This window comes from Protopterus annectens, chromosome 4.part1 (genome assembly GCF_019279795.1).
Source record: "Protopterus annectens isolate FY-2018-M chromosome 4.part1, PAN1.0, whole genome shotgun sequence".
In the NCBI taxonomy this organism is placed as follows: domain Eukaryota; kingdom Metazoa; phylum Chordata; order Ceratodontiformes; family Protopteridae; genus Protopterus; species Protopterus annectens.
In genome coordinates, this window is record NC_056734.1 from 822,512,667 (window position 1) to 822,537,512 (window position 24,846).

The following is a 24,846-nucleotide window of genomic DNA, read 5'->3' on the forward strand; positions in this document are numbered from 1 at the left end:
CAAACAAGGCCCTAGACATGGACTGCAAATCCAGTTTGTAATGGGATATGAATGTAAACACAGTGGACAATGTAGCTGCAGAAGAGATGTCATCAATAGGAACTCTGGAAAGAAGGCTGTGGAAGTAGTAACTACTCTGGTAAAAATAATTTTAGGATTGCAGGGCAATGATAATCCTCTGTTTGTACAAAAGGGGATACTTTCAGATAACCACCTAGAAAAAGTTACCTTGGAAACACCATTTCCTAACATGACTAGACAGGAGGAGACCAACAACTGGTATGGACATTCACCTTTGTTGAAGTTCAGAAAGAAAACTGGCAAGTTTATGGTCTGATTCAAAGTAAATTTTGAGGCTATCTTAGCATGGAATGAAGGTTTGGTTCGAAGTGAAACCTCCACCTTTGTGAAATAGCAAATACCAAATAAGGTGGCTTAAAAGCAAAGGGATTGAAGCTCTGAAATTCTTTAAGCTGAGGTCACAGCTACCAGAAAAAGTGTTGTCCAAGAAAGTTACTTCAGCTCTGCAGTCACATCAGGATCAAACATTGGTCAAAGTCTGGAGTAAGAAGGTAATATCTCAAGAAAGAAGTAGCTTTTAAAAATACATCAGTTAACCAAAGAAGATATAGGTGTGTGCTTGTCTCCAACATGAACATTTGAGATGGCAACAGTTTGAAACTTATTAGTAGAACAACTTCGCCCCTTCTTGGAAAAGACCAGCTATAAAATCCAAAATAGAAGAAATTAGGGCTGAAACGGCATCCATGCCCTTGCTGGAAGCCCACACAAAGTTTTTTCCATTTCCTTTTATACACTTTTCTGGAAGAAAGACGATGTCAGGATACAAAGAACAGGGGAAGACAGTCTGGCCATCATCAGAACTGGAAAACCCCATGGTTAATTTCAGGTCCATTATATCTGAGTGAGGCTTGCTGGATGGATGAAAAATTAGTTCTGGGTGAGATTCCAGCAGGTAAGGAGGGTGTATCAAAGTAGGCAAGAGAAAGGGGAACCACACCTGCAGAGACCAAAAGAGAGCAGTGAGGATCACCTTTGCCTTGCACCACATGGCTTTCATAAGAAATTTTGGAATTAGAGGAGTAGGCGGATAAGCGTTTGAGAACCAGAGGATCTCTTGGTAATTCTCACTTCTGGGGAATCAGGGCAAAGTTGCTGCTGCACTTGGAGCTGGATGGGGTTGCAAACAGGTCACAGCATGGCTGCCTGAAGTGGCTGAAAATCTGAGCAGCCACAGCTTGATTCAGAGGCCACTCATGAGGTCTGCAAATGGAATTGTTTAGATTGTCTGCTAAAACATTGGTTTACCTGGGATATGCATAGCCACAAGAAAGCTTTGTGAAGACAACACTTGCTTCCAAACCCTCATGGCTTCTCGACATAATGGGTACAAGCATGCAACCCCCCCCCTCCCCCCCATCTGTTGAAGTACCAGACTACTGATGTGTCTTGTCTGAATCAAGATCACATCCCTGGGGTGGAAGTCCTGACAAGCTTGCAACACAAGGAGGACAGCCCTCATCTCTAGGAGAGTGATGTGAAAACTGTCCTCTGAAGAGATACATATGTCTTTACCTCAAAATGCTCCCCCCAACCCATTAAGTAACTGTTCATAGTTACTGTGACCTGAGGGAGCTGCAGAATAAAGGTGTGACCAAGGGACACTAGAGGGTAATCCAGCTACCACTGAACATGCTGCCTTCACACACAGGTGAGACAGATGGGGAAATGTATGTGTCAGAGAAATGTTGAGCATTTAACTGATTTGCGAGACTCCACTGTAACACACTTGTAGAATCTGACATGAGAGAAGAGAGTTGAAGAGGCTGCCATGGACCCTAGGAGACACAGCATACATCTTGCTGGAGGTTTCGGGAGGGAAACAACTGCTGATGCTTGTTGCAGGGTCAAGATTTTGTACTCCAGGAGTCAAGGTATATGTAAAGTTGTGTCCAGATGAGACCATGTGAACTCTATTGCTGGGGTTAATTTGGACTTTACCAAGTTAATGGTGATTCCTAGTTAGTTGCAAATTTGGAACCAGGTATCCCTGACTTGGACTAGTAGATTCATGTTGGAAGCGGTTATGATTTCAGTCATCCACATGTGGGAACACCCATAACCCTTGCACTCTGAGGTGAGCTGCAACCACTGCTATGCATTTGGTGAACACCTTGGGGGCTGTGGTGAAACCAAAGGGCAGGCCCTGAAGTGGAAATGACTGGCTCCCAAACAAAACAGAAGGAACGATCTGGTTATTTTTATATGACGGTATGCTTCCTGAAGATCAAACAAACACATTTCGTTGTCCTTCCTTGGAAGAGGCAAGATGGACTGAGCCAAGATCATCTGGAATTTCATATGCTTCACCTACAGATTCAGATGGCAGCTGTTCAAATTGTGCTTGATTGTTCCAGTTTTTCTCTGAATCCAAAAATAATCCTGAACAGACTCTGGATCCTGCTGGTCTGGTGGGACCTCCTCGATGACTCTTGTCTAGCAGCTTTCTGATTTCCTGTGCTTCTGGCCTTCCTTTGCTAGGGTGGGACATCAGAAAGTCTTTTGGAATTGGGGAAAAGTAAAGAAAAAGGGATGATTTAACCTCTGGTGATAATGCTCTGCACTTAGGTATCTTGGTGATGAATGTCCAGGATGTGGGGTGCAGTTATAAGCCCCTCCCAACTGCATCCAGAATACAGCAGTAGGCCAAACCTTCAGAAGCGCTGGAAGAGTTAGTCAGTGAAGCAGTCCTGAATGCCTTGGTGCTGCAAACCACCTCTGCCATGAATGCAACATCCATTATAATTATTTGCCAGAAGCATCAGGCATAAAATCTTGCAATTTACAGAACCAAAGCTTCTTACCACCCTTTGATTCCTAGAAAAGGTCTTTTGGGGGGGGTGGAGAACCACATCCTGACAGCAGACAGGGTCTTGCCATCCTGCTATCTTTTAGACAAATGTTTTTTTTCACTTCTGGTCCAAAAAGGTGGACCCATCATAAGGTGCACTGATGATGGACATATTGAAATGCTCCACAAAACTGCAGATGCACATCCAGGTGTGCAGATGAATAGCAATGCCAGTGGCTGCTGCTTTCCACCTGCGTTGGATAACATGGCATATGGACACATTAGAAAGGAGACTGTAGGGTGGACAACTATGTATCCACTGTTTTATATGACTCTGCAGTTAAGGACGTGTAGAAAGACTTGGAGAGTTCCACAGTCAAGTCATTCTGAAATTGTGTTAAAAGGGCTAAGTAATTCAATGCTCTTAAGGCAATAGTCAATGAGATGTAAACCCATTTTCCAAACTTGTCCAATTTCATGAACTACCTGTTACGGAGATGGACAGTAGAGCTTCTCTTTTTACAGCTCTTTCCTTGTGGTTACTGATGCACAACAGAATCCAGTGTAGGATTCCTTACTCTAGTATGGCCTGTCTTTAGATGAAACTAGAATCTTGTTCAGTCTTTGAGGAATTGGTTCCAACACATCTGGTTCCTTCCAAGCCCACCATGAGACAAACTCGGTGAGTTACTCGGCAGGAGGAACCACCCAGGTAATACATGAGCCACAACCAAAGGCCTCAAGGAATACCGATTCCTCCTGGGAGGGGGCATCAGTAAACCATCTCCCCTCTCTCAATAACTCTAAATGTCTCTGAAGGAGGCATTCCCCTAGGGGAACCCCTCCCCTTCATCAATATCAGTACCCTTAGTGAGGGATTCCTATGCGGGGTTCAAGTGTCTCCTTTTACATGTATGCTTCTTATGCACTTCTGTGGCAGGGAGATCTGGGGAAGACTCAGAAGCATACAGGGAGTCCACAACATGGACTGTTCTTGAGGCCTCTAGCTGCTTGGTGGTAACATCAGGAAGAAGAGGAGTTGAAGATGTCAGCAGGGGGTGAGACGGCTCTGAGCTTGAAAGGGAAACATGCTCTCTTGACTTCCAGCTCTTTCAAAAGCCTTGAAAGTCAAAGCTGAAATTGGCCCTAAATGTGTGCCTGTGGGATCCAAAGACTCCAACAAGGGCACATTCTGAGACCCGATCTGGCTCAGCTCCAAAGAGGCAACAGAATCAAGCTGTCATGGGCTGAAGTGCAGACAGGAAGGGAAAGCTCTGAAACCCTCAGGGAGTAATGCCAACCCTTTAACAATGGCACTGACCTCTCAGCTCTGAGACCTGTCAATCATTCTGTCCATGTCAGCCTCATACAGGCTCCTCTATGGCCACACTACCTTAAGGACAAAGCAATCGATGGTGGCCTAGAGGCCTACTGAAAGGACCTATGTTTGAGAGAGAAAGACAGATCTGAGCAGAGGACTAACCGGCTCCAGTGAGAACCCGGATTCCACAAAAAGAGGGGTTAGTGATCAAATCCTAAGAGGCTTGGATGGTGGAGGTGGATTCAAAATTCTGGAAAGTTTTGGTGCAAGACCCAAAAGACCTGAAGGTTCAGGGGGCCTCTTCCTCAATTCCCTCACAACAGGCTTCTCCAAAGACTTTTCTTTTGAGGGATCGTCCTCTCTCTTTTTTTCTCTTGGCTTGTTTCTATTGTTTTTCTCCCCTGATTTCCTACTAGAAGGAAAACTAGACTGGAGGGAGTGACTTCCCCCACTGTGGCTGGGAGAAGACCCTTTAGAGCAAGTTTAAATCGATGATCTGATAAAGCTGTAGCCCCAAAGGCCAAACAAACAGAGCAGTCTTCATCTACATGAGAAGCTCCCAAACAATAAACAAACTTGCAATAAATATCCCAGGGTGGGGTGGGGTGTGGGGAGAATCTTGTGTCCAAAAGAGATGCATTTCTTAAAGCCTGGGGCCTTATCAGTCATGTCATGTTATGTTGTTAAGACTAGACGGGGAAAAAAACACTCACACTGTAACAGAAAGTTATAGTCAGCAAACAGGAAAATGTATGGTCTAACAATCGTAAGAACTATAATGAACCATGCTAATGAAAAAGATTAAAAAAAAGTTTTAAGTGGGGAGGGGGGAAAGGTGAAAGTCCTTGAAAGAGGAAAAAAAAGAGTAGCATACTGACGGAGGATGAAAGACACTACTATCCGAGAGCTAGACAGAAAAATTATGCACTCATCTGAGAACAGCAAGTGAGGTATGAGGTATTGAGGTGGTGCAGGGGAGTTATCAGTATGGAAAGCAGCACGTGCCTTGGATCCTGAAGTTAAACCTGCCAACGTAGATCTGTACGGATCTGATAACCCATCAGTTCAGGGCAAACAGAAAATACATCAATGGATCTTTTGATTATGTACCCAGACATACCTTTTCAAAACACTAGCAGAAGCAGAGGCCCTAAACAATGCCTGTATAATCAACCACATTCCTTAAAGCATGTTTGATATTTGAGAAATGTTAGAAATATTACTGAGGAAGTCACTACCTTCAGTGGGAAGACTTGCAGCTAGAAGCTCTCAAACTGTCTGTATAAAAAAGGCAAACAGTTACACAAGGTCTGACAGTTAAGAATTCCATATGCCAAAGTGAAGAAAAACCTCTTACCACACCTGTCCAAAATCTTCTCCTCATTGTTCACATGGGGAGGGGTTGGATGATAAAAGCATCCGGTTCTCTGTTGGCTAAGATATAGAGGCTGCTGCAGTGCCAAACCTAATGCGAGAAAATAAGTGCTTGTTAGTCTGAGAAACTTTGTAAAGCCTGCTTTCTTCAGGACTGAAGGTTGTGAATCAGGGTTGTTACAGGCAGCACTATAACGCTCCTTCCATAGTTGGCATTAGAGGAGAAATGTATGTAGTATTTGACAAATCCACATGCCAAACATGTATCCTCAATTGAGGGAAAACAGACATTTGCTCCTATAAAAACACCTCATTCATCCTGGATATAACCTGAGAGAAAGACATTTCCTCCAAAGTAGATTGGGAGGACCAGGTTAACTCACCATTGAAGATCTGGTATTGATAATCTGCAGGAGACAAAGCAATCTCCCTCTCTGTATCAGGACCATCTGGCACGTCTTCCTCAAGAATATTTTTAGCGATTTGACTTAAGGTATTTCAGGTACTGTATTTTCTGTACAAGAATAAAGTGTCTGTACCAATTTCTTGGCTAAGGTAAGAAAATCATCTTTTCTTAACAATGCCATGTCTTCTGATGAACAATGTTCAACCTTTTTTTTTTCCTTTACAGGCATCACAAAAAGTATAACAGTCAGTTCACTCTTCCTCATGCTGGAGTTGTAAAACGAATAAACGTACACAATCAAAACAAGACAGTGAAGTACATCCCAAAACACAGGAAAAAACAGGTTTACTTCCACAGTACGATTTAGTGACTTAAAACAAGTTATAGTCTAAAAATCTGGTTAATCTCTTTCATCCATATAGGATTCAAAGCATATTCTTCATCAGATCCACACTGCAGAGTCACACACCATTGGCTGAGGTGAAGACTGGGCCAGCAGAATTGGCAAGGTCTCTGATAAGCTGTCTTTTTTTCTTTCTTTCTTGTGATGTAAGAAATGCAGGAATGGGTCTGCAGGAAGGTTAAGTTGTCAAACACTTTGCACTAACAGCACATTTACATTTTGATGCACATACAGTCACCAAAACACTGCAATGTTTAAACAACACATTAAATTCCTGTCAGAAACCCCTTCAAAGTATATTTAGTCTGATAGAAAAAATGTCAGGTAAGCTGTCACAACACAGAGTGGAAGCATAGGAGAAAAACAGTACTTTTGGAAGCTGACCATCAGTGGCGGCTCATGCCATCATACTGCAGCCCCCCCCCCCCAGCTGTGAATAGAAAGAAAGGTTAACATTTCAATAAATAAAATATCTTTATTTTTTTGTACTGTAATCATGTAATCAGTAATCCTTAGCTGCAAGCCTGCGAGTCTGACTTGACTCGCTGTTAAAGTCCCGAAACTTGAACTGAGTGCATGCATACTCAGTGAGTTCCAAGTTTTAAAAAAAAAAAAAAATAGTTTTCTGTAAATCTGGACTGCTATAAAAGCAGCCCAGAGTCAGATTAAGAAGACAAGGCATCAGTGCACAGTTGCCCAGAAGACTATGTGGTTTGTAACCGTAGTAAAGTGGAAGGGGATTGGACTGCCACGTCCGCAGTCACGTACGTGATGTGGATAGCTGGATGGCCACTGATTGGTTCTTGCTCTCTTCCTGTGCTTTGCATGCTGGGAAAAAGACAGCGAGAAACAGTTGAGTCGGTAGCTACTAGCAGTATTTTGGAGTTTGTTCAATCGACTGGACAACAGACAGAGCAGTGCAGTGCACCTTCAACTTGTTTGACCAGCCTGTTGCCTGGATTGGAAAAAGGAGCGTTTCAATTGAAAAGGAAGGAAAGGAAGTGGAACTGAATAAAAATCGCAGGTTAGTGAAGTGTTTATTCAACCACAATTTTGTTTCTGTTATTTTTATTTTATATTCAGTTATTAAAGATACAGACACCTGTTTGCATCGAGTGGTTCAAAATCATTGCTTATCAAAAATATCAGGTGAGAAAATAGGTACTTAGCCATGCCTCCAAAAGATAAAAGCACAGTGCCTGACCCTGAGTTTTTTTTTCCTCTACTGTAATTAGGACAGAGAATGATAGCTTATATTCAGCCATCAATAACTTTCAGCTCATCAGAATTATAACGGATTCCTTCAACCAGTTATGTTAATTTGTCTCTATTCGTATGTATTTGTATGTCTGTTTGGGGCTTTTCCCCTCAGGTCTCCACTGAAAAAGGGTAATACCCAGCTGGATCAACCCGGTTAACAAATGCAAATAAATAAATAAGTGTTTCCCAACGTTCCCTAGGAGAAAGGGGAAAAATATTTGCTCCATCTCCTTCAAAACTTAGTCATAAGCTCCTGTGCAAAGTACAGTGCTGCAGCACAGCAAAATGAAATACACCCCCACAACACAAACTTAAAGGCTGAAATACACCCCCATACATACTCTCACATGTAACTTAATGCGTTTCCTTTCATTTTTATGATTGACAATAACTGGCCTTTAGTGTAATGTTTGCATTTCATTGATTTAACAGTAAAATCAGCTATTGCAGATACATCTGTAGCAGTCAGTACAGTATCCTCTGACAGACATTGTATTTTTTCTTTTACTGCTGTATTCAGCATGCATTAAGATAACCCGCCTCTTTGTTTTACTGTATGTTCTGAAGTATTTGCTTGCAGAGTAAGTTTGCATTTATTTTATATGTAAGGTTTTAAAAAAACTTCCTACAAGTCCTTCTATTTTGACTATACACACTAATTAGGACAAGTCTACATTCTGATTTTGTGTGTACCTGCAGGTTTAGAGATCCTGGCTATGTAAAACCTCCTTGAATACATTTGACTCAAATTTTAGCACTGTCCCTCTTAATCCTTCCTAAAAAATATTTTCTTATTCTAGTTTATAGGATTTCTAATGTCTGTGGCATAATGTGTTTTTTTGGGTTTTCTGGTCTTAGGCACAGTCCCTATATATCAAGTTTCTTTTTTAAAGATTAAACCAGTTACTAGATTCACCATTTTTATTTGGATCAATTATGAGCTTGCCACTGTACGCTATAATACTGTCTTAGTGAAAATTTAGGAATTTTAAATAAAGACCATCACAGAGATCATGTTAAGAATAAGGCAGGGGCAAATACGTGGCATTCCCGTTGTTACAGACAACTGTTACCTTTCCAGATTAATTATTAGTCATATATTTTCTGCAGTGTGCCTGTAAAATGTCTGCTGTATTAATTCTGTTTAATATTAACTGCCAGTATACTGATATGTAAAAATAATGCCCTTGTCTGTTTGGTATTAGTTGTAGGTAACTGGTAATGGACATACAGGTGGCCTTCTGAATATTAATATGCACTGCACTAGTAACCCACAGAATTTACAGTAGCTGGAAATTTTATATACTTTTGTTGAAAAAAAGTGTGTCATCTTATACTGTGCCATTCTGGTTTGTATTATAAAATGATTCTCCTTGAGATAGCCTGTACATCTAATTAACCTAAACAAAGAGTGTTACTAAGTCAAAGTATAGATGTATTTTTCTAAGCAAAATCAAACTGCTGGGCAAAACATGCAAGTAACCGCATTTTGCTGTGTATTGTATGCAGACTATGTGTAATGTATTTGAGGCCTTCATCCACTGAAGCATCATTTTGTCACATCTTCATCTTTCCAGATGCATAGATTATTCCAAAAGTTTTCTTTCCAACACTTCTGTTCAGTATATAACACACAAATGCATTTTACTCTAGTATATCTTTAAGATGATTCACATACACCTAGTTTTCTTCCTGAAAGTGATCATCCTATGTTTATTAAATTAGTTTTTACATGGTTATATATGTGTTATAACACTGTATGCCAAAGCACTATGGACTTTATTAGAAATCTTATCCTGCTCCATTTTGCTTTTATTATCTTTTACTTGAATTCAGCTTTATATGTATGTTCTTTGTATAGTCAGTGTTGCACTACTGATTCCTTGGTCTTCCTGCCATACAGGCTCAGCGGCAACTATACAGATTTTCATAGATTATCCAGATTTTTGCAACACATTTTTGGTCCGTATTTCATAAAATTGTGGTATTCTGGCAAATTAGTGGCAAATAAGACTGAAATTAGAAAATAATTACAGACATTTGGGTTTCAGATTTTATACCCTTCAGAAAATTCATACTAATGCAAGAGCTAATATTCTATCAACTTTCTAAGTTTGTAAGTGCAATATTTAAAAATTGTCCCTATTTTTGGGTCTTGCTTTGTCCCACTTTTATTTATGGCTTTGCCCAGATTTCTTGCTCTGAGGTTGAGAGGTTATGACCAAATGCATCAGGGCCATCACAGTCAGCCAGAGACATTTTAAATTGTGACATACCTGTTGTACCCCACTCTCTCCATGTAGTGACTGTGGATGTGTCCAAGCAAGTCAAGGAACAGTTATGCAGTTTAAGTGTGCAGAATATCCCCCCATCCAAGGTAGACACAAGTACAGTGGCTTTTCATCTGTCCTTGATTTTACAGAATGTTCTGGTTTTCTGTCATATTCTATACTGTCGATTTATGCCTCTTATTATTCAGAAAATGCATGATGTTGCAGTGCCTGTTGTTGCTCTGTGTTTAAGCAGCAATGCTTTAATGACTATCAGGTAAGCTTGTCTGATAATTTAAGATGCAAGTAAGCTTTAATAAGCATACTGTTAAAGAATTATCGACATTGAAAGCATTTATGTTGTTGCCATGCAGAGAATAGTTACTTAACTAAATAATGTGTAAGACCTGGGTATTGAAATGCATATGGCAGTATTTGTAATAAAGGACATGACAGTCGTTTTCAAAATTACTGTATATACACGTAACAATGTGCTGTGTAGTGTTCAGCATGCACCATAGTGACTGAGCATTTATTTCATGTAAATTGTTGAGCAAGACCAGTATTGAGCCCACTGTACCAAAGCTCCGCCCCTTCCCATTAACCCCGCTCATTCAGCTGTCTCCTTCAGCCCCCCTTTGATTTGAAGTCACTAGCCGCCACTGAGTATGTGTCTTGGGCAAGACATAACCCATACAGCCTAAAGGCTACTGTAGCAGTGGGAATGATAAACATCTGAAATTTAAGAGAAGGCAGGAACTGAGCAATTTGTGTAATGTAGTACTGAATCAAAATCAGTTAAAACAAAACATATGCATGCAGCAGGAAAATAGAATCACGGTTATGTTTAGTTTTCTATTTCTGCACAACTATATCACTTTCAAAAAGATCAGACTTAATAAAGATGCTTAAAAAAATAATATAACCGGTATCAATCACTATAATGCACAGCAGAAAAAAAGGTAAAAGCCACGAGAATTACTTCTTGTGCTCTTGAATCTTCACCCAGAAGCAACCAATGAACTTTTACAACACAGAATGATTTTACACTTTAATGGTTAAAAAACTAAAGATACAGTGGGGGTTACTCTCTCTACCATAGGCTTTGCTGTTGATGTCCACTGTGCTGAAGGTCACCTGACTCCTGCAAGAGGACATTTTTGATGACCTGAGTATTACTCAAGAAGACAGATGTCTGCTTGTGGCCAAAGTCACTTATACAGACTGCAGTAATCCTTACAAACAACAATGCATTATTATGACACATCTCATTGAAAGAGAACGAGCACATGAAAGTCACTTGTGTCCAGTAAACTGTCCAGACATGCTCATTTAATTAATCTTGTCAGCAGAAAACAGTTGTACAAAGCTCTTAATGTACTCCTAAAGTAAAATACAAGATTTTAATTTAATCACATTCTAGTCTACACTGTTGGGCCTCCTTTTCAGAAGCTCTGACAGGACTTATCTCAGAAAGAATCCCTAAAGCCCCGGGTCTGTGGACCATCTCTGCCATGAGGGTGGTGACTTCCATTTGAGTTACCCCCCCTGTGTTTGGGGGGGGGGGCTAGAATTCTGTCAGGTCTTTCTGATATTGGCTCAAATGTCCAGCTACTTCCATGCCTGCTAAGAGGTAGCTGGGTCAGACCCCAAAAGAATCCACAAGCACAGATTCCCCCTGGGGGGTGGGGGTGTGAAGACCACCATTTTGTTTCAGAAGCTCCAGGATGTCTCCAAAGGAGATGTCGTCAGGTGGTGATCGGCATCACCTCCCCTCATCCAAATCTGTGTTCTCTGTGAGAGATCCCTGGGCGGAGTCCAAGTGCCTCCTTTTACACATCCTCTTCTGAGGATCTTGCTCAGTGGGATGATCTGGGGAAGTGTTGAAAGAGATAATGTTCTGACAGCCCAGCTGGAGACTCGTTTGGTCTGGCTGTCCCAGTGGAAGGGATAGTCTAAGCTTAGAACTGAGTACAGTCTGGGGCAGAATTACTTGATTCGAGGGTGGAAGGGATATCTTTTCTCTAGCTAAGGAGAAAACTCTCTCCACAACCTCAAAAGTAGAATGCCTAGGGGGCACGGAAGTCGACGACTCCAAAGCCAGAACATCTTGGACCACTGGCAAGTGCAACCCCACCAGCACTCCACCTGGGGAGGTAAGTCAGAATCAAGCTATCCACCACTGAGGCTTGGGGGGGGGGGGGGGGGTTGGGGGCCATTTTTCTGAAAAATTCAGATTCAACTCCAAACCCCCGGATCCAGTGCCAATGCTTCTGCTCTGAGTGTCCTCCGGCTCAGAGATACTCAATCTGTTGTCTCAGGGGGGGCCATCAAGTCGAAGAACAAATGGTCTTTGGATCCAAAGTGGACACCCTTACAGATCTCAGATCCAAAGGCTCTAAAACAGGGGGTCCAAGAAGAAGAAACTGGAGGAATGTGGACAGGTGTCACCTTAGGAGCCCAGTTGGGGTTGGAGCCAAAAAAACCCCCATCTGTATCTGCGCTCAGAGGAATTTCTTTAACATCCTGTCCACATCTGCTTCCGAAAGACTTCTGGAGGATCTAAGAGAGGATGTAGTGGAAGGTGGCCTACAGTGTCTCCAAGGTGACCCCTCCAGGAAAGGAGAAGAAAGCCTAGATATAACCAGATCAGAAAGAAGGGGCACAGATCAGATTCAAGGAGACCTTGACTTTTAACTGTCAGATCAGACACTGATGGATATGACTTCTTATGAACTTTAGCAGGGAGTTCCGCTGAAGGAGCTGACATCAGAGACAAATAGCAATTAGGAGACCTTTTTCAGGATTTCTTTTCCTTAGGTAAAGTATCAGGTTTACCTTTGTTCACCTTTTTTGAAGGGGTTTGAGGCCCTAGCAGAAGTAGGAGAAGGTAGAACACATTGCAGAACTAGTTGTTTACTCCTGCAATCTATTAAAGCTCTGGTGTTAAAGCCGGAGCAGACAGCACAGTCTACTTCAAGGTAAGAAGGGCCCACACACAGTATACAAATTCCCTATGGGCATCCAAGCTGGGAAGCTAGTGCTCACAGGAAATGCATATTCTGAAGCCAAAGGGCTTGTCCGACATGTTAGCAAAAGCACTGCAAGGACAACAAAGCGACAACTTCACAGACTAGCCACCAAACTACTCTAAAATGCTACAAAGATTTTTTTAAACAGGAAAGAAAGAAAAGAAAAGATGAAAACTACTAACTATGGTAAGGATGAGTACTCAGAGTACAGAGTGGTACCAACAATGATACCGATAGAAATACCAAAAAATGGTAGTTAGGATTAATTAATAAAAATTAACTTGCAAAACTCATGCCTGGAGGAAGATGGATAAAATGCTCAAGAGCAAAGGAATTCTGATTTGATACCTAATGGCGGTAAACAAGATCTGAGGTATGTTAGGTCAGTGGAGCATTATGGGTAAAGACAGGAGCTTGAGAGTTCTAGGATCTGATGATCTGGTAGAAGTGACCAAGTCAGATTTGAACCAATCAACTGAGGAATGAATGAAAATGACATCATCAGATCTGCAGCTACACATGCTCAATAATGTCTTAGTATGGTTTGATGCACACTTTTAGATGTCAAGAGAGGTTACATACTGTGTAAGACGTGACTGTATCTGAGTACATAAATTTACATGCATATAAACCTATCATTCAACAATGGCTCTTTCAAACTGTTGTCTGACAGTAGAAGTTAAAAGGCAATGTTGAAACAAGAATATCCTGTTATCTGTCACACTGTTTTCATAATTTGCTATATTGCAAGCCCGGGCATAGTTGTAGCTCCCCATCCACATTAGATAATATATTACGAGTAATAATAAATACTACACGCTGTGATAAAACATTAAAATCATGCAAACTTGTCTGCTGATGCCTTACATCTTTTTTTCTCTAAAGAAAAAGCAAACAAATTAAAAAAAAAATAAATGTTTACAAGACACTACTTGGATGGCTGTAATTCAGCATGTTTCTAGCTACACAGCTATCATATAATCTTGTTCACACTAATTTTCTAGACGAACACTCATCATTCCTATCCACTATCTCAGAAGACAGTCATCATTACAGCAATTCCTTCCGCGTAGAGACTATTCCACTCCACCTCAACAGGATTAAATCAAGATACGTAGAAGCCTTCTTAAAATCCCATTTGATGTACCTATTAGTACAAATAACCTTCATCCTTGGTTTATTACTTTGCCAAAACTACATCATCCATCCTCATACACCTTTACATCTTCTGCCTAACCAACAATTTCATGCCCCCCAATGGAAAATGGTTATAGTTAAACACAACCCAAAACAATTTAAGACTGCCAAATTTAGACTTCTCTCTATTACTCTAACCCTAGTAAAGTATATGAAAAGCTAGTAAAAACTGACTTATCAAACTCCTTCAGACCCTTTAGGTACTGCTCCCACTACAACATGGCTTCTGGTCTGGAAGAAGGACCGCTCTTTACATCCTGACAGACACGGTCCTAAATGCGAATAAAGGTGAACATAAAAGTGCACGGTTTGATGTTCTCATAAAAGCTTTTAACACAATTGCTACAATTGGCTACTAAATTCACTGGAGGCAGCCAGGATCAGGTCCTAAGCCTTACAATGAATTAAGGCATATATGACAAACATTTTACAGCAAAAAGGGTCAAGCATCTTCCCTTCCCCGTTTTGATCATAGATGTCTCTAGGGACTCAGAACTATTCTCCATACTGTTTTCCTCATTTCTGAGCAGCCTTCAAGCAACCCTCACCCAACCTTTCCATCATTCTATATGTGGAAAATATGGTTACTTACAGACCAAGATCCTCTTCTTCAATTTTATAAGTTCTATTAGGGGGAAAACCTGCAATACTATTAACCTCATTAAATGCTCACAAATATTAACTTAAAACTCCAAAAGGAATGGCCAAATTCTAAATTATTGGGCTGTTAATCACTCAGGACAAAAGGCTATTGAAACAATTAATCACTACACATACTTGGGTATTTGGCTTGACTCACATATCAACTTTCATGATCAGTTACAAAGTCCAACATAAATAGCACTTGCTTCTGGGTAAAAAAAAAAAAAAAATCTTATTACTATTTCCCCAGACAGGCAGAACTGTCACAGACAACGGAGTTTCACTGTCAAAATTGAAATAGTCTTCAAATCACTACACATGTCAAAAAAGACGAATCTCAAACAATTAATGCCGATTCATTACCCTATGCCCCTCAAATGGGACCATCACTGTTCTATCACAACTAAATCCAAATGGCTCCCAATGCATCTCAGACCATTACTACTAACAGCAGGCCTAATCTACAAGGTCATCATTCTTAACTCAGTTCCCTTACTATCCATTAGATACTATGAGAAAACAACCCCTTACAACCAATATATAACAGACCCACCTCCATAACCTTGTATGAGAACTCCCTCATTAACACTTTTTCACACTTCTCTAAAAATCTGGACCTCCATCTTTTCAAATCTTAGCCATACCTACCTTTCATATATTCTATTCAGAACTAAAAAAATACTTAAAGCATCACAAAGTAAATGCTTTATAACACAGGTATAATCTAAATTCCCCCTCCTACTAAGTTTTGCCACTCTTTACATAAATCACATCCTCACAAAAAAATGGCATGCCTTTCCTCGCGCTCTCTCCCTTCTTTAACTCCCATTTTTTTTTCCTCTTCCTCCTACCATCTTCTCTACCAAACGTCTCTTCCCGTCTCACCACTAATGGTTCTCAAGTTCTTACTGAATCCTCCTCCACAATTCCCGCTTCAATATATACTGTACACATGTTTTATGATCCAAACACCTCTTTATTAAACCTTTGTAATTAATGTCTTATCCTACCTTTGTGTAACCAATTCCACTTTATTTTCATTGTGTACTTCATGTCTGCAACTCCGGGCTGACCTGAAAAAGGACCATGTGGATCAGAGTTCTACCCTGGTAAACAAATAAAATTAAAATTTCTGAGAAATTCTACAGGTCAAACACCATAAGGCACTAAAAGAAAATCCTCTGAAGAAAAAGTACAGTTTTGTACCTACCATAAATGTAGATGTTCGAGTGCTAATACAGCTGCAGTCATAACAGATGGGGTTCTCCTGCCGTCAGGCGGGTCCTCGGTTGGCCGAATTCCAAAGTCTAGGTCCGGCGTCGGTTGTCGTCGCGTCTTCCCTGACGTCAGTGCGACAGGGGTATAAAAGAACCAGCCGACGCCATTTTCTTCAGTTTTTCTTGCCCCAGATGTCAGGTGCCCCCAGAAAGAAGGCAATACATAAAATTATGTAATAATGCAATGCAATATAATCAAAGACCAGTAGTTGCAAGCAAATACACCATAAAAGAAGACCCCTAGAGGGGAAGGAGGGAGGGAAACCTGGACTGCAGCTGTATTAGCACTCGAACATCTACATTTATGGTAGGTACAAAACTGTACTACGTTCATCGTGCATACAGCTTCAGTCATAACAGATGGGTAGAATCTCAAAGCTAAGAAAGGGGTGGTAGGCACTAGGTGGAGCTAGGAGGAGCCAAAATGCCCTGCAAGACTGGAGTGGCAAAGCCTGCTCTAGATTTGGAGTATAATGGTAGGTTGTAGTGCTTAGAGAAGGTATGCACAGAACTCCAAGTGGCTGCTTTTAAAATATCCTTGGTAGCAACTCCTCTGAGGAAGGCTGCAAAGGTGGCTGTGGCCCTGGTAGAATGAGTTCTAATGCCTGTAGGTACAGTTTTGCCATGAAAGGAATAGCAAAAGCGTATGCAGTGGGCTATCCATTTTGAGATTGTCTGTTTGGATATTGACTTTCCTTGAGCTCCTACCGCATAGGCCACAAAAAGCTGTTCTGATTTTCTAAAAGGTTTTGTTCTGTCCAAATAATAACGCAGTTGTCTGTGGATGTCCAAGGAATGCAGTAATCTCTCCCCTTTGTTTTGAGGATTAGGATAAAAAGTAGGTAAATGTATGGCCTGATTTAAAGCTACCCTGGATACCACTTTAGGCATAAAGGACGGGTTGGTACGTAATGAAACTCTGTCCTGATGGAAGATGATAAAAGGCTGGACAGCCATAAGAGCCTGTAGTTCTGAAACTCTACGAGCTGAAGTGATAGCCAGAAGGAAAGCTGTTTTCCAGGACAAATATTGTAAATCTGATGAGGCAGCTGGTTCAAAAGGAGGCAAAGTCAGTTTTTCCAGAATGAAATTAAGATCCCAAGCAGGTATTGGTTGTTTCCTTGGAGGTCTTAAATTCTTAGCCCCTCTGAGGAACTGTCTTAATAGAGGGTGAGAGAATAAAGGTGGATCAGTGTTGTATTCTGCAGAAATGGCTGAGGCATGGATTTTGATGGAAGAGAACGAAAGTCCACTGCTTAGCAGTTCACCCAAATATTGTAGTATTTGAGGTAAATTCAGTTTTCCAGGGCACTGGCCCTTTTTCTCATTCCAAACACAAAAACGTTTCCATTTTGCAGAGTAAGCTTTTCTAGTTGATGGCCTTCTGGCCTCCAAAATGACACCCTGCACCTCCTTGGAGAGCAGGGCCTGCTGCGATGCTAAGGAATCTTCCATGCGGCTAGATTTGAGTGTTTTCAGCTGGCTGTGAAGAGTTTTGAAGCTGTGCTGAGTCAGAAGAGGAGGCATTAGAGGCAGGGTCCATGGAGGGGAATGCGTCAGGCTCCTCAGGAGTGGGTACCAGTGTTGCCTTGGCCAGTCCGGAGCAATCAGGATCATCTGTGGTCTGTCTGCTCTGGTCTTCAATGGGCAGCAGAGGAAGAGGTGGGAAGGCATAAACTGTCATTGATGTCCAACTGAAAGAGAGAGCATCCACTCTCCAGGCCTTTGGATGGAAGATCCTTGAGCAGAATTTTGCCAATTGATGATTTTTGTGGGAGGCAAAGAGATCTATGTCTGGCCTTCCCCATTCTTGGATTATTTCTGTAAAAACTTTTGGATACAACTTCCATTCGTGTGGATCTGCCATATTCCTGCTTAGGTTGTCTGCCAGCGTGTTTTCCTTGCCTGGCAAGTACTGTGCTTGTAGTTCCATTTGTAAGTCCATGGCCATGTTCCAAAGTGACATGGCCAGTCTGCATAGGGGATAAGAATGTGTTCCTCCCTGCTTGTTTATGTACCATATAACTGTGGTGTTGTCTGTTCTTATCAATAGCTGACCTGGTTGTAGAAGGTCCTTGAAAGCTGTAATAGCATTTATCACTGCTAGCATTTCTTTTTGATTGATGTGAAGGTACTTTTCTTTTTGGGTCCATTTGCCCTGAATGCACCGGTCTGTCATGTGCGCCCCCCATGCGTAGTCCGAGGTGTCTGTTGTGATGACTTGATTTGCTTGAGGCTTGCTGAATGGAAGACCTGTGTTTGTTTGGCATGCTTGAGCCCACCACAGAAATTCCTTTTGCAGACATGGAATTAGTGGTATTACTGTTTCCAAACTGTGGCTGTGTTGAGACCATATGTTTTTTAGGTACCATTGTAGTTTTCTCATATGCAGCTTTGCACATGGGATTAGTAAGATGCAAGTTGCCATGAATCCCAGAGCCTGCAGGATTTTCCTTGCAGTCAGCCAGGTGCAATTTGCCAGTGTTCTGAAATATTGAATTAGTTGCCCCTGCTTCTCTGGCGTGAGGTAGGCAATCTGGGTGTTTGTGTCCAAATTGGCACCCAAAATAATTATCTTCCGAGAGGGTATTAGTCTTGATTTCTCTTTGTTGACTGTGTATCCTAGAGAGTTTAATAACATTATTACATAAGCCAGATGTTTCAGAAGAATGTGCTTGCTGTCCGCTTGGATCAGGCAGTCGTCCAAATAAGGGTATATTTGTATCCCTTGAAGTCTGCAGTAGGCAATTACTGATGCCAGGCATTTTGTGAATACTCTGGGCGCAGTAGATAAACCAAAGGGCAATGCAGAGAATTGATAATGGGTTGAACCTGCAAGAAATCTGAGGTATCTTCTGCAATTTTGTCTGATTGGGACATGAAGGTATGCCTCCTTGAGGTCCAGTGTTACCAGCCAAGACTCCTTGCCCAGCATGGGAAGAAGTTGCAGTAGAGTGAGCATCTTGAATTTTGGTACGAGTAGAAATGTGTTTAGGATGGATAGGTCCAAAATAGGTCTCCAATCTTTTCCCTTCCTTGGTACCAGAAATAGCCTGGAATAAAAACCTTGACCTTGTTCGTGCGTAGGTACCTCTTGAATAGCTTTCATGTTTATAAGATCTGAAATTTGCTTTTGTGCCTCTGCCCTTTGTGTGGCAGGTTTGGCATGCCTTTCATTTTTGGAAGGGTATGAAAATGGAATTTGTAGCCTCTGTTTATAATGTTCAGGATCCATTTGTCCTTTGTGACAACATGCCAATTTTTTGAGAATAGTGCCAGCTTTCCTCCTAAGGGGGCTGCCATTTGAGACCTGGTTGGCATGCAAAGGGGAAAGTCATTGGGTTTGCTTTCTGAAAGATTGCGAGTTGTCCTCACCACCTCTTTGTGTAGGAGCTTGCCATTGTCTGCCTCTGTACGAGCCTTGTGTTCGGGCGCCTGTATCTGCCTCTTTGGGGTCTGTCTGTGGCAGGAAAGGACCAGTTTTTGGAAGGCCAATTTCTACTAAAACGTGGGGGTTGAACCTGCAGAAATTCTTTCACAGTTTGCATTGATTTAGCCTTTTCCTCCATTTTCCGTAATACTTCCTCAGCATTTGCCCCAAATAGTACATCCTTTTGAAGAGGGGCGTCTAGTAATTTGGCTTTGACATGATCAGGCAAGGCTTGTTCCTTGAGCCAGGCATGCCTACGTATGACTGAGCCTGTAACAGCAGCTCTACATGAGGCCTCTAGAGCATCAAAACCACATTGTAAGGTATGTTTACCCACTTGTTCTGCACTATGCATCAAATCCTGCAACTCCTTCATGTCTGGTTGTTCAGGTTGTGACATTTTACTTTTCAATTGAGATAACAGAAACTGCTGGTATTTTAGCATATGAAACTGACAGATTAAGGCCCTCATGGATAAGGTAGCCGAGGTATATACCTTTTTTCCCCACCTTTCTAAGGATCTGGAATCTCTCTCGGAAGGCAATGGTTTTTTTGGCAATGGAGGCCTTAACTCCCCTGGGCCCCTGTGAGATGGTTTCTAGGTCAGCAGCATGGCTTTTGTATAGAAATTGGTGTGAGTCAGGAACCCTGTAGTACCTGTCAGGCTTAACTGGAGCTGGAGGAAGAGAGTCCGGCTTAAGGCAGGCCTCCGAGTAAACATCATCTAGGATGTCCAGGACAGGAGGAATAGCCAGAGGCCTGTGCTGGGGTAACCAAAGAAATTCCCTGAGCCTTTTCTTGGAATCTGAATAATCCTGACCTTCCCAGTGGAAGTGTTCCCTTAAGGTATGCAGAGTTTCACCAAATGAGTAATCCTCAGGGGGGGATACAGAAGGAATAGATTCCTCTGCATCAGAGTCTTCAAAAGGGGAGTAAGACTGTTCCTGATAATCAGAGTGCTCTGAAATAATGGAGCCCTGATCAGAGGAGGGGGAATCTTCCTCCACTCTGGGTCTTTTGTCCGGAGGTGGCTGAGAACCTCTGATTAGAGTAATTAAATCCTCAGCCATTTTAAGCATCTGTTTCTTAGGCATGTGGCCTGGAGATGGGCCCTGTGTAGCTGGTCTCTTAGGGTGCATGGTAGCTTTAGACTTGGTGAAAGCCTTGATGGAGAAAGAAGAGGAGGTTCTTTAGACACCTTGAGTGGAGGTGGACCTGTCCACATTCTGTGTTTCAACGCCAAGCGTGGCTTCGGTATCTGTAATCAGGGTGTGGGCCGAGGAGCCTGCGACCTCGGGTACAGGAAACACCGCCAAAGATGTGTCGTCGGTAATCAGGGGCTGCGTAGGCGCCTCGCTGAGAACCGGACCACGTGTAGTCGGCTTTGGCGTGGTGTCGGTAGAGGCCGCGGACCTCGAGTGTCGGTCCTTGTCTTTGCGTTTTTTAGACAAAACCGGAGTCGGAGTATCCGACGACATAGTATAGTTAAATGCTTTCCCAAAATAATGCTGGGCGAACTCCACCCGACGCTTAATAGTGCATTTGTTGAATGTAGCACAAAAGCGACAGACCGAGACGTCGTGGTCTGGGCTTAAACAAGGTATACAGAGGGAATGGAAATCCTTATGCGGTATTTGCTTCCCACAAGAAATACAATTATTAACTCTGTCTGACATCGGTCTGAGGCAAGAAAAAGTTTCCCCCAACGGGGTACTTAGCTTTTAAGAAGACTTCGGTTCCAAATTTTTCGTAATCTCAGGAGCTGGCCGACCGGCACTTGCGAACTGCTTCTGCTTCGGGCACCGCGCGGCAAGAAAGACTGAAGAAAATGGCGTCGGCTGGTTCTTTTATACCCCTGTCACACTGACGTCAGGGAAGAAGTGACGGCAACCGACGCCGGACCTAGACTTTGGAATTCGGCCGACCGAGGACCCGCCTGACGGCAGAAGAACCCCATCTGTTATGACTACATATGTATGCACGATGAACATCTGCTGCTTACAATAATACAAGCAACAAACATGAAAAATACTACTAAATAGTCACTATAGCTAGAGCAGCACCTACCAACTCTCCATGCAAATGCACTCAAATTTGATGTATTTTTGCACATGTACATTGTACTGTCATTCATATCAAATACTACTTATTACACTGAAAAGATACCAGGATTTTTCAGGGATTTTGCACTTTTGTGATATGAAACAGACAGGGTACAGTACTTGTGAACTTGTCCCTTACTACACATACATTACAATTAGAGGGTGGCCTAATGGTTAAGGTGCTTGCCTTGCATGCACAAGGTGCAGGGTTTGAGTCTCACAAGGGATAATTGGCTAGGCTTAAAATGTCTCGTAAGGGTGGTTAGCTTAGTACTAACCTATGAAGTCTTGACAGCTATCATACCTCCCAACCATACCAAATTATTCGGTTTTTACTGAGTATTGGGGTCCAAATGAAGGGGTGCCACAATTCCCGAGTGGCACTCCTTAATTTCCGATTTTTTTGTTGGTTTTATGTTTGTTTTTTAAGTTTTTCAAATACCGCGCTGTCGGAGTTGACATCATCACGTGCGTGATGATGTCAGCTCCGTTAGGGCTACCAGCCAGTAGGAATTGAGCTTGTTGGATTCCATTTTGGATTAACAGCAGCATGTTTGGGAAATAATCGAATCAAGTGGACTCAAGCAAGGAGGGGTGGGTGTGTGTGTGTGTGTGTGAAAATGCCCCCATGTAATACACCTGGTGGCTAGAGGTATTTCAGGCTCAAAGAGCCTAAAGTCCCTAGCTACTACCATTTCTGAGCTTTGTCCAGATTTGTTTTGCTAAGAGGTGAGAAGTGATAACAGAATTTGTATTCCCCCATTACTGGCTTTGTTGTTTGTCCAGGTTTTTTGTGCTAAGAGGTTGAGAGCTATGGTGACAAGTGAGAACTGAATTCACTAAATGACAATTAAGTTTCAGTGTTCCTATTTTTTAGAAAACTGCTGATATGGCATAATGGTATGTTGCTCTGACTGTAGTGCATAGGGTCCTGCGTTCAAGACTTGCCAGAGGAATGCATGGTGGTAACACTTTTTTCTAGCAACTTATCAAAATTATACAAGCAATGTTTAAAATGTATCCCTGGTAAGTCCCTAGCCACCCCCACTTGTGAGCTTTGTCCAGGTTTTTTGTTCTAAGAGTTGAGAGCTATGGTGAGAAGTGAGGACTGAATTTGTATTACCCTATTATTGGCTTTGTTTGTCCAGGTTTTTTGTGCTAAGAGGTGGAGAGCTATGGGTGAGAAGTGAGAAATGAATTCAATAAATGATAGCCATTAAGTTTCAGTCTTCCTTTTTTCAGGAAACTGCTGATTTGGCATAGTGGTATGTTGCTCTGACTGTAGTGCATAGGGTCCTGTGTTCAAGACTTGGCAGTGACATGCATTGTGGTAACAACATTTTATTCTAGCAACTTTCCAAAATTATACAAGCAATGTTTAAAATGTGTCCCTGTTTTTTGACCTTTTGCCCCCCCCCCCCAAAAAAAAATGAAGTTGAAAATAAGTGCGAGAAGCTGTGCAAGATGCCTATGGCTTACACTACTGTCTAGCAGATGTCTGTTAGTGTTTGTGCATTGTTGTGCTGCAAAATATAAAAATAAAATCCAAATAATCATTGTAGAAGTAAAGCAGTATTCACACATTAGTGTTTATGGTAAATGGGGCGAAATCGCCAGGTAATGGTACACTGGAAAGGCTTTAGGGGGACTCTGGTGGCATATTTTGGTTGTCTGTTCTTCAGTTTGTGTTTGAAAGTTGGTATCCTGCAATTCCATTGGAGTGGGTGGGGTTACATAATTATGTATGCAAATTAGATGTTAATCAGCATACCAATTTGTACCTATTTTTCATGGGCCTTGTCCAGATATTTGATGTTTCCAGGTTGAGAGGTATTGACAGCTATCATGTCACAAGTTTGCATACTTCTATACTAGACAGAGTGATGTGTGTGGGATACACAAATTGACCAAGCATTCCACAGATCCCACCAATATCAATACATCTCTATCCATCCAGGGGTTTCAATCATGTTCCTTGAACTGTGGGGTATTGCTGGCCGCACTCAGTTTCATGACAAAAACTTAAACATCCTTACTGCTGACTAATACAATAACTTATGAAGAGAATACTGAAAGTGAAGCATGGTTCTCATAGCTGACAACTGGCTTAAGTGAAGTAAAGCAATAGCCAGCACTGTACAAAATTTTGCTAAGCTGTAATTCCATGCAGGCCAATATTTATAAAGTAGTAGTTGTAATCACATGGTCGACAGTGTAAAATATTGTGGAGTAACTTGAAAACAGACAACTAAGCATATGTGCAACATTACTGTCCAACAGTTTTAAAATGGGCACTAAAGCATAATCTGTGATGAGGTGTGCAGGTTGACAGTGAAGGTGCTTTCTCTGCAGTCACACATCTAGGAGTCAAAGGGGGACAAGTATTTATTCACAAATGTAGATGGGTGTGCTTTTCATTTCACAATGAAGGTCTCAACATGCATTACCCTCTGCTTTCATTTGAGACATGTAGGACTTCTGCTCAGGGTAAGAAGTGCAACATATGTATTGACAACTCTGCTGAGTTGTCTCCAGATAAGTAAATATCACACTTTTCCCAAGTAGTAAATTTTATTCTCACTAGAAATATTTATAAAATGATATAGCTGCAGTGAAATGAATGCTTTAGAAAGTCTTCAGTGCATGTCTCAGACATTTACTAAATTCATGCATACGTAAATCTTTTCCCCTATTATATCCACTAACAAGCTGCAATATAGAAAACACTAACAATTTTTAAGCTCAACAACAGCAAGCAGTGCTTATAAAAACATGAATTAAACCCACCCTAAACAATGTAAACAACATTATATATAAATGAGGCAGTTATCCTTAGTACTCACATACCGCTGTCACACAAATGGAACTATGATGTCCCAATTAGTTTTACCTCTTGCCACATCTCAGTTGGTACAAACTGACCTGCATTCTTTCATAAACCTTGGTGTATCAGAAGAAAGTGTTCTTGTACAATAAATTCAGTTATGTATTCAAGGATGCTTGTCGTCAAAGAATTAATCTCTCAACTGGACTCTTAAAAGCAGTGCAAAAATGGACTTCCAAGACTGCTACACACCGAAAAGGTTGGTTTGAACTGTCACACTAAAAACAGATACTTAAAAAAGGGCAAGTGAAACTGTCAGTATGGGTACATTTTGGTTAATGGATATTACCTGCAATGCCTGAATGTCAGCAAAGAAGAAATGTGCAGAAATGAAAAGAAAATCAGCCAGAAAAGAAGAGAAAATTCTTAAGAAGAA

General features: G+C 41.6%; 1 protein-coding gene across 9 annotated transcripts in view; it reads right to left on the minus strand.

Moving 5' to 3' along the window:
* Positions 1–24,846, minus strand: part of GIGYF2 (GRB10 interacting GYF protein 2) — a 2,932,407-nt gene that overhangs the window by 1,104,213 nt on the left and 1,803,348 nt on the right. For 6 of the 9 annotated variants that reach the window (XM_044070588.1, XM_044070589.1, XM_044070593.1 and 3 more), the window contains one exon: positions 15,788–15,850. The exons of the other annotated variants lie outside the window; for them this stretch is intronic. In XM_044070588.1, coding sequence (XP_043926523.1) covers positions 15,788–15,850 — 63 coding nt within the window. The remainder of the gene's footprint in view (positions 1–15,787; positions 15,851–24,846) is intronic. 9 annotated transcript variants of the gene reach the window in all.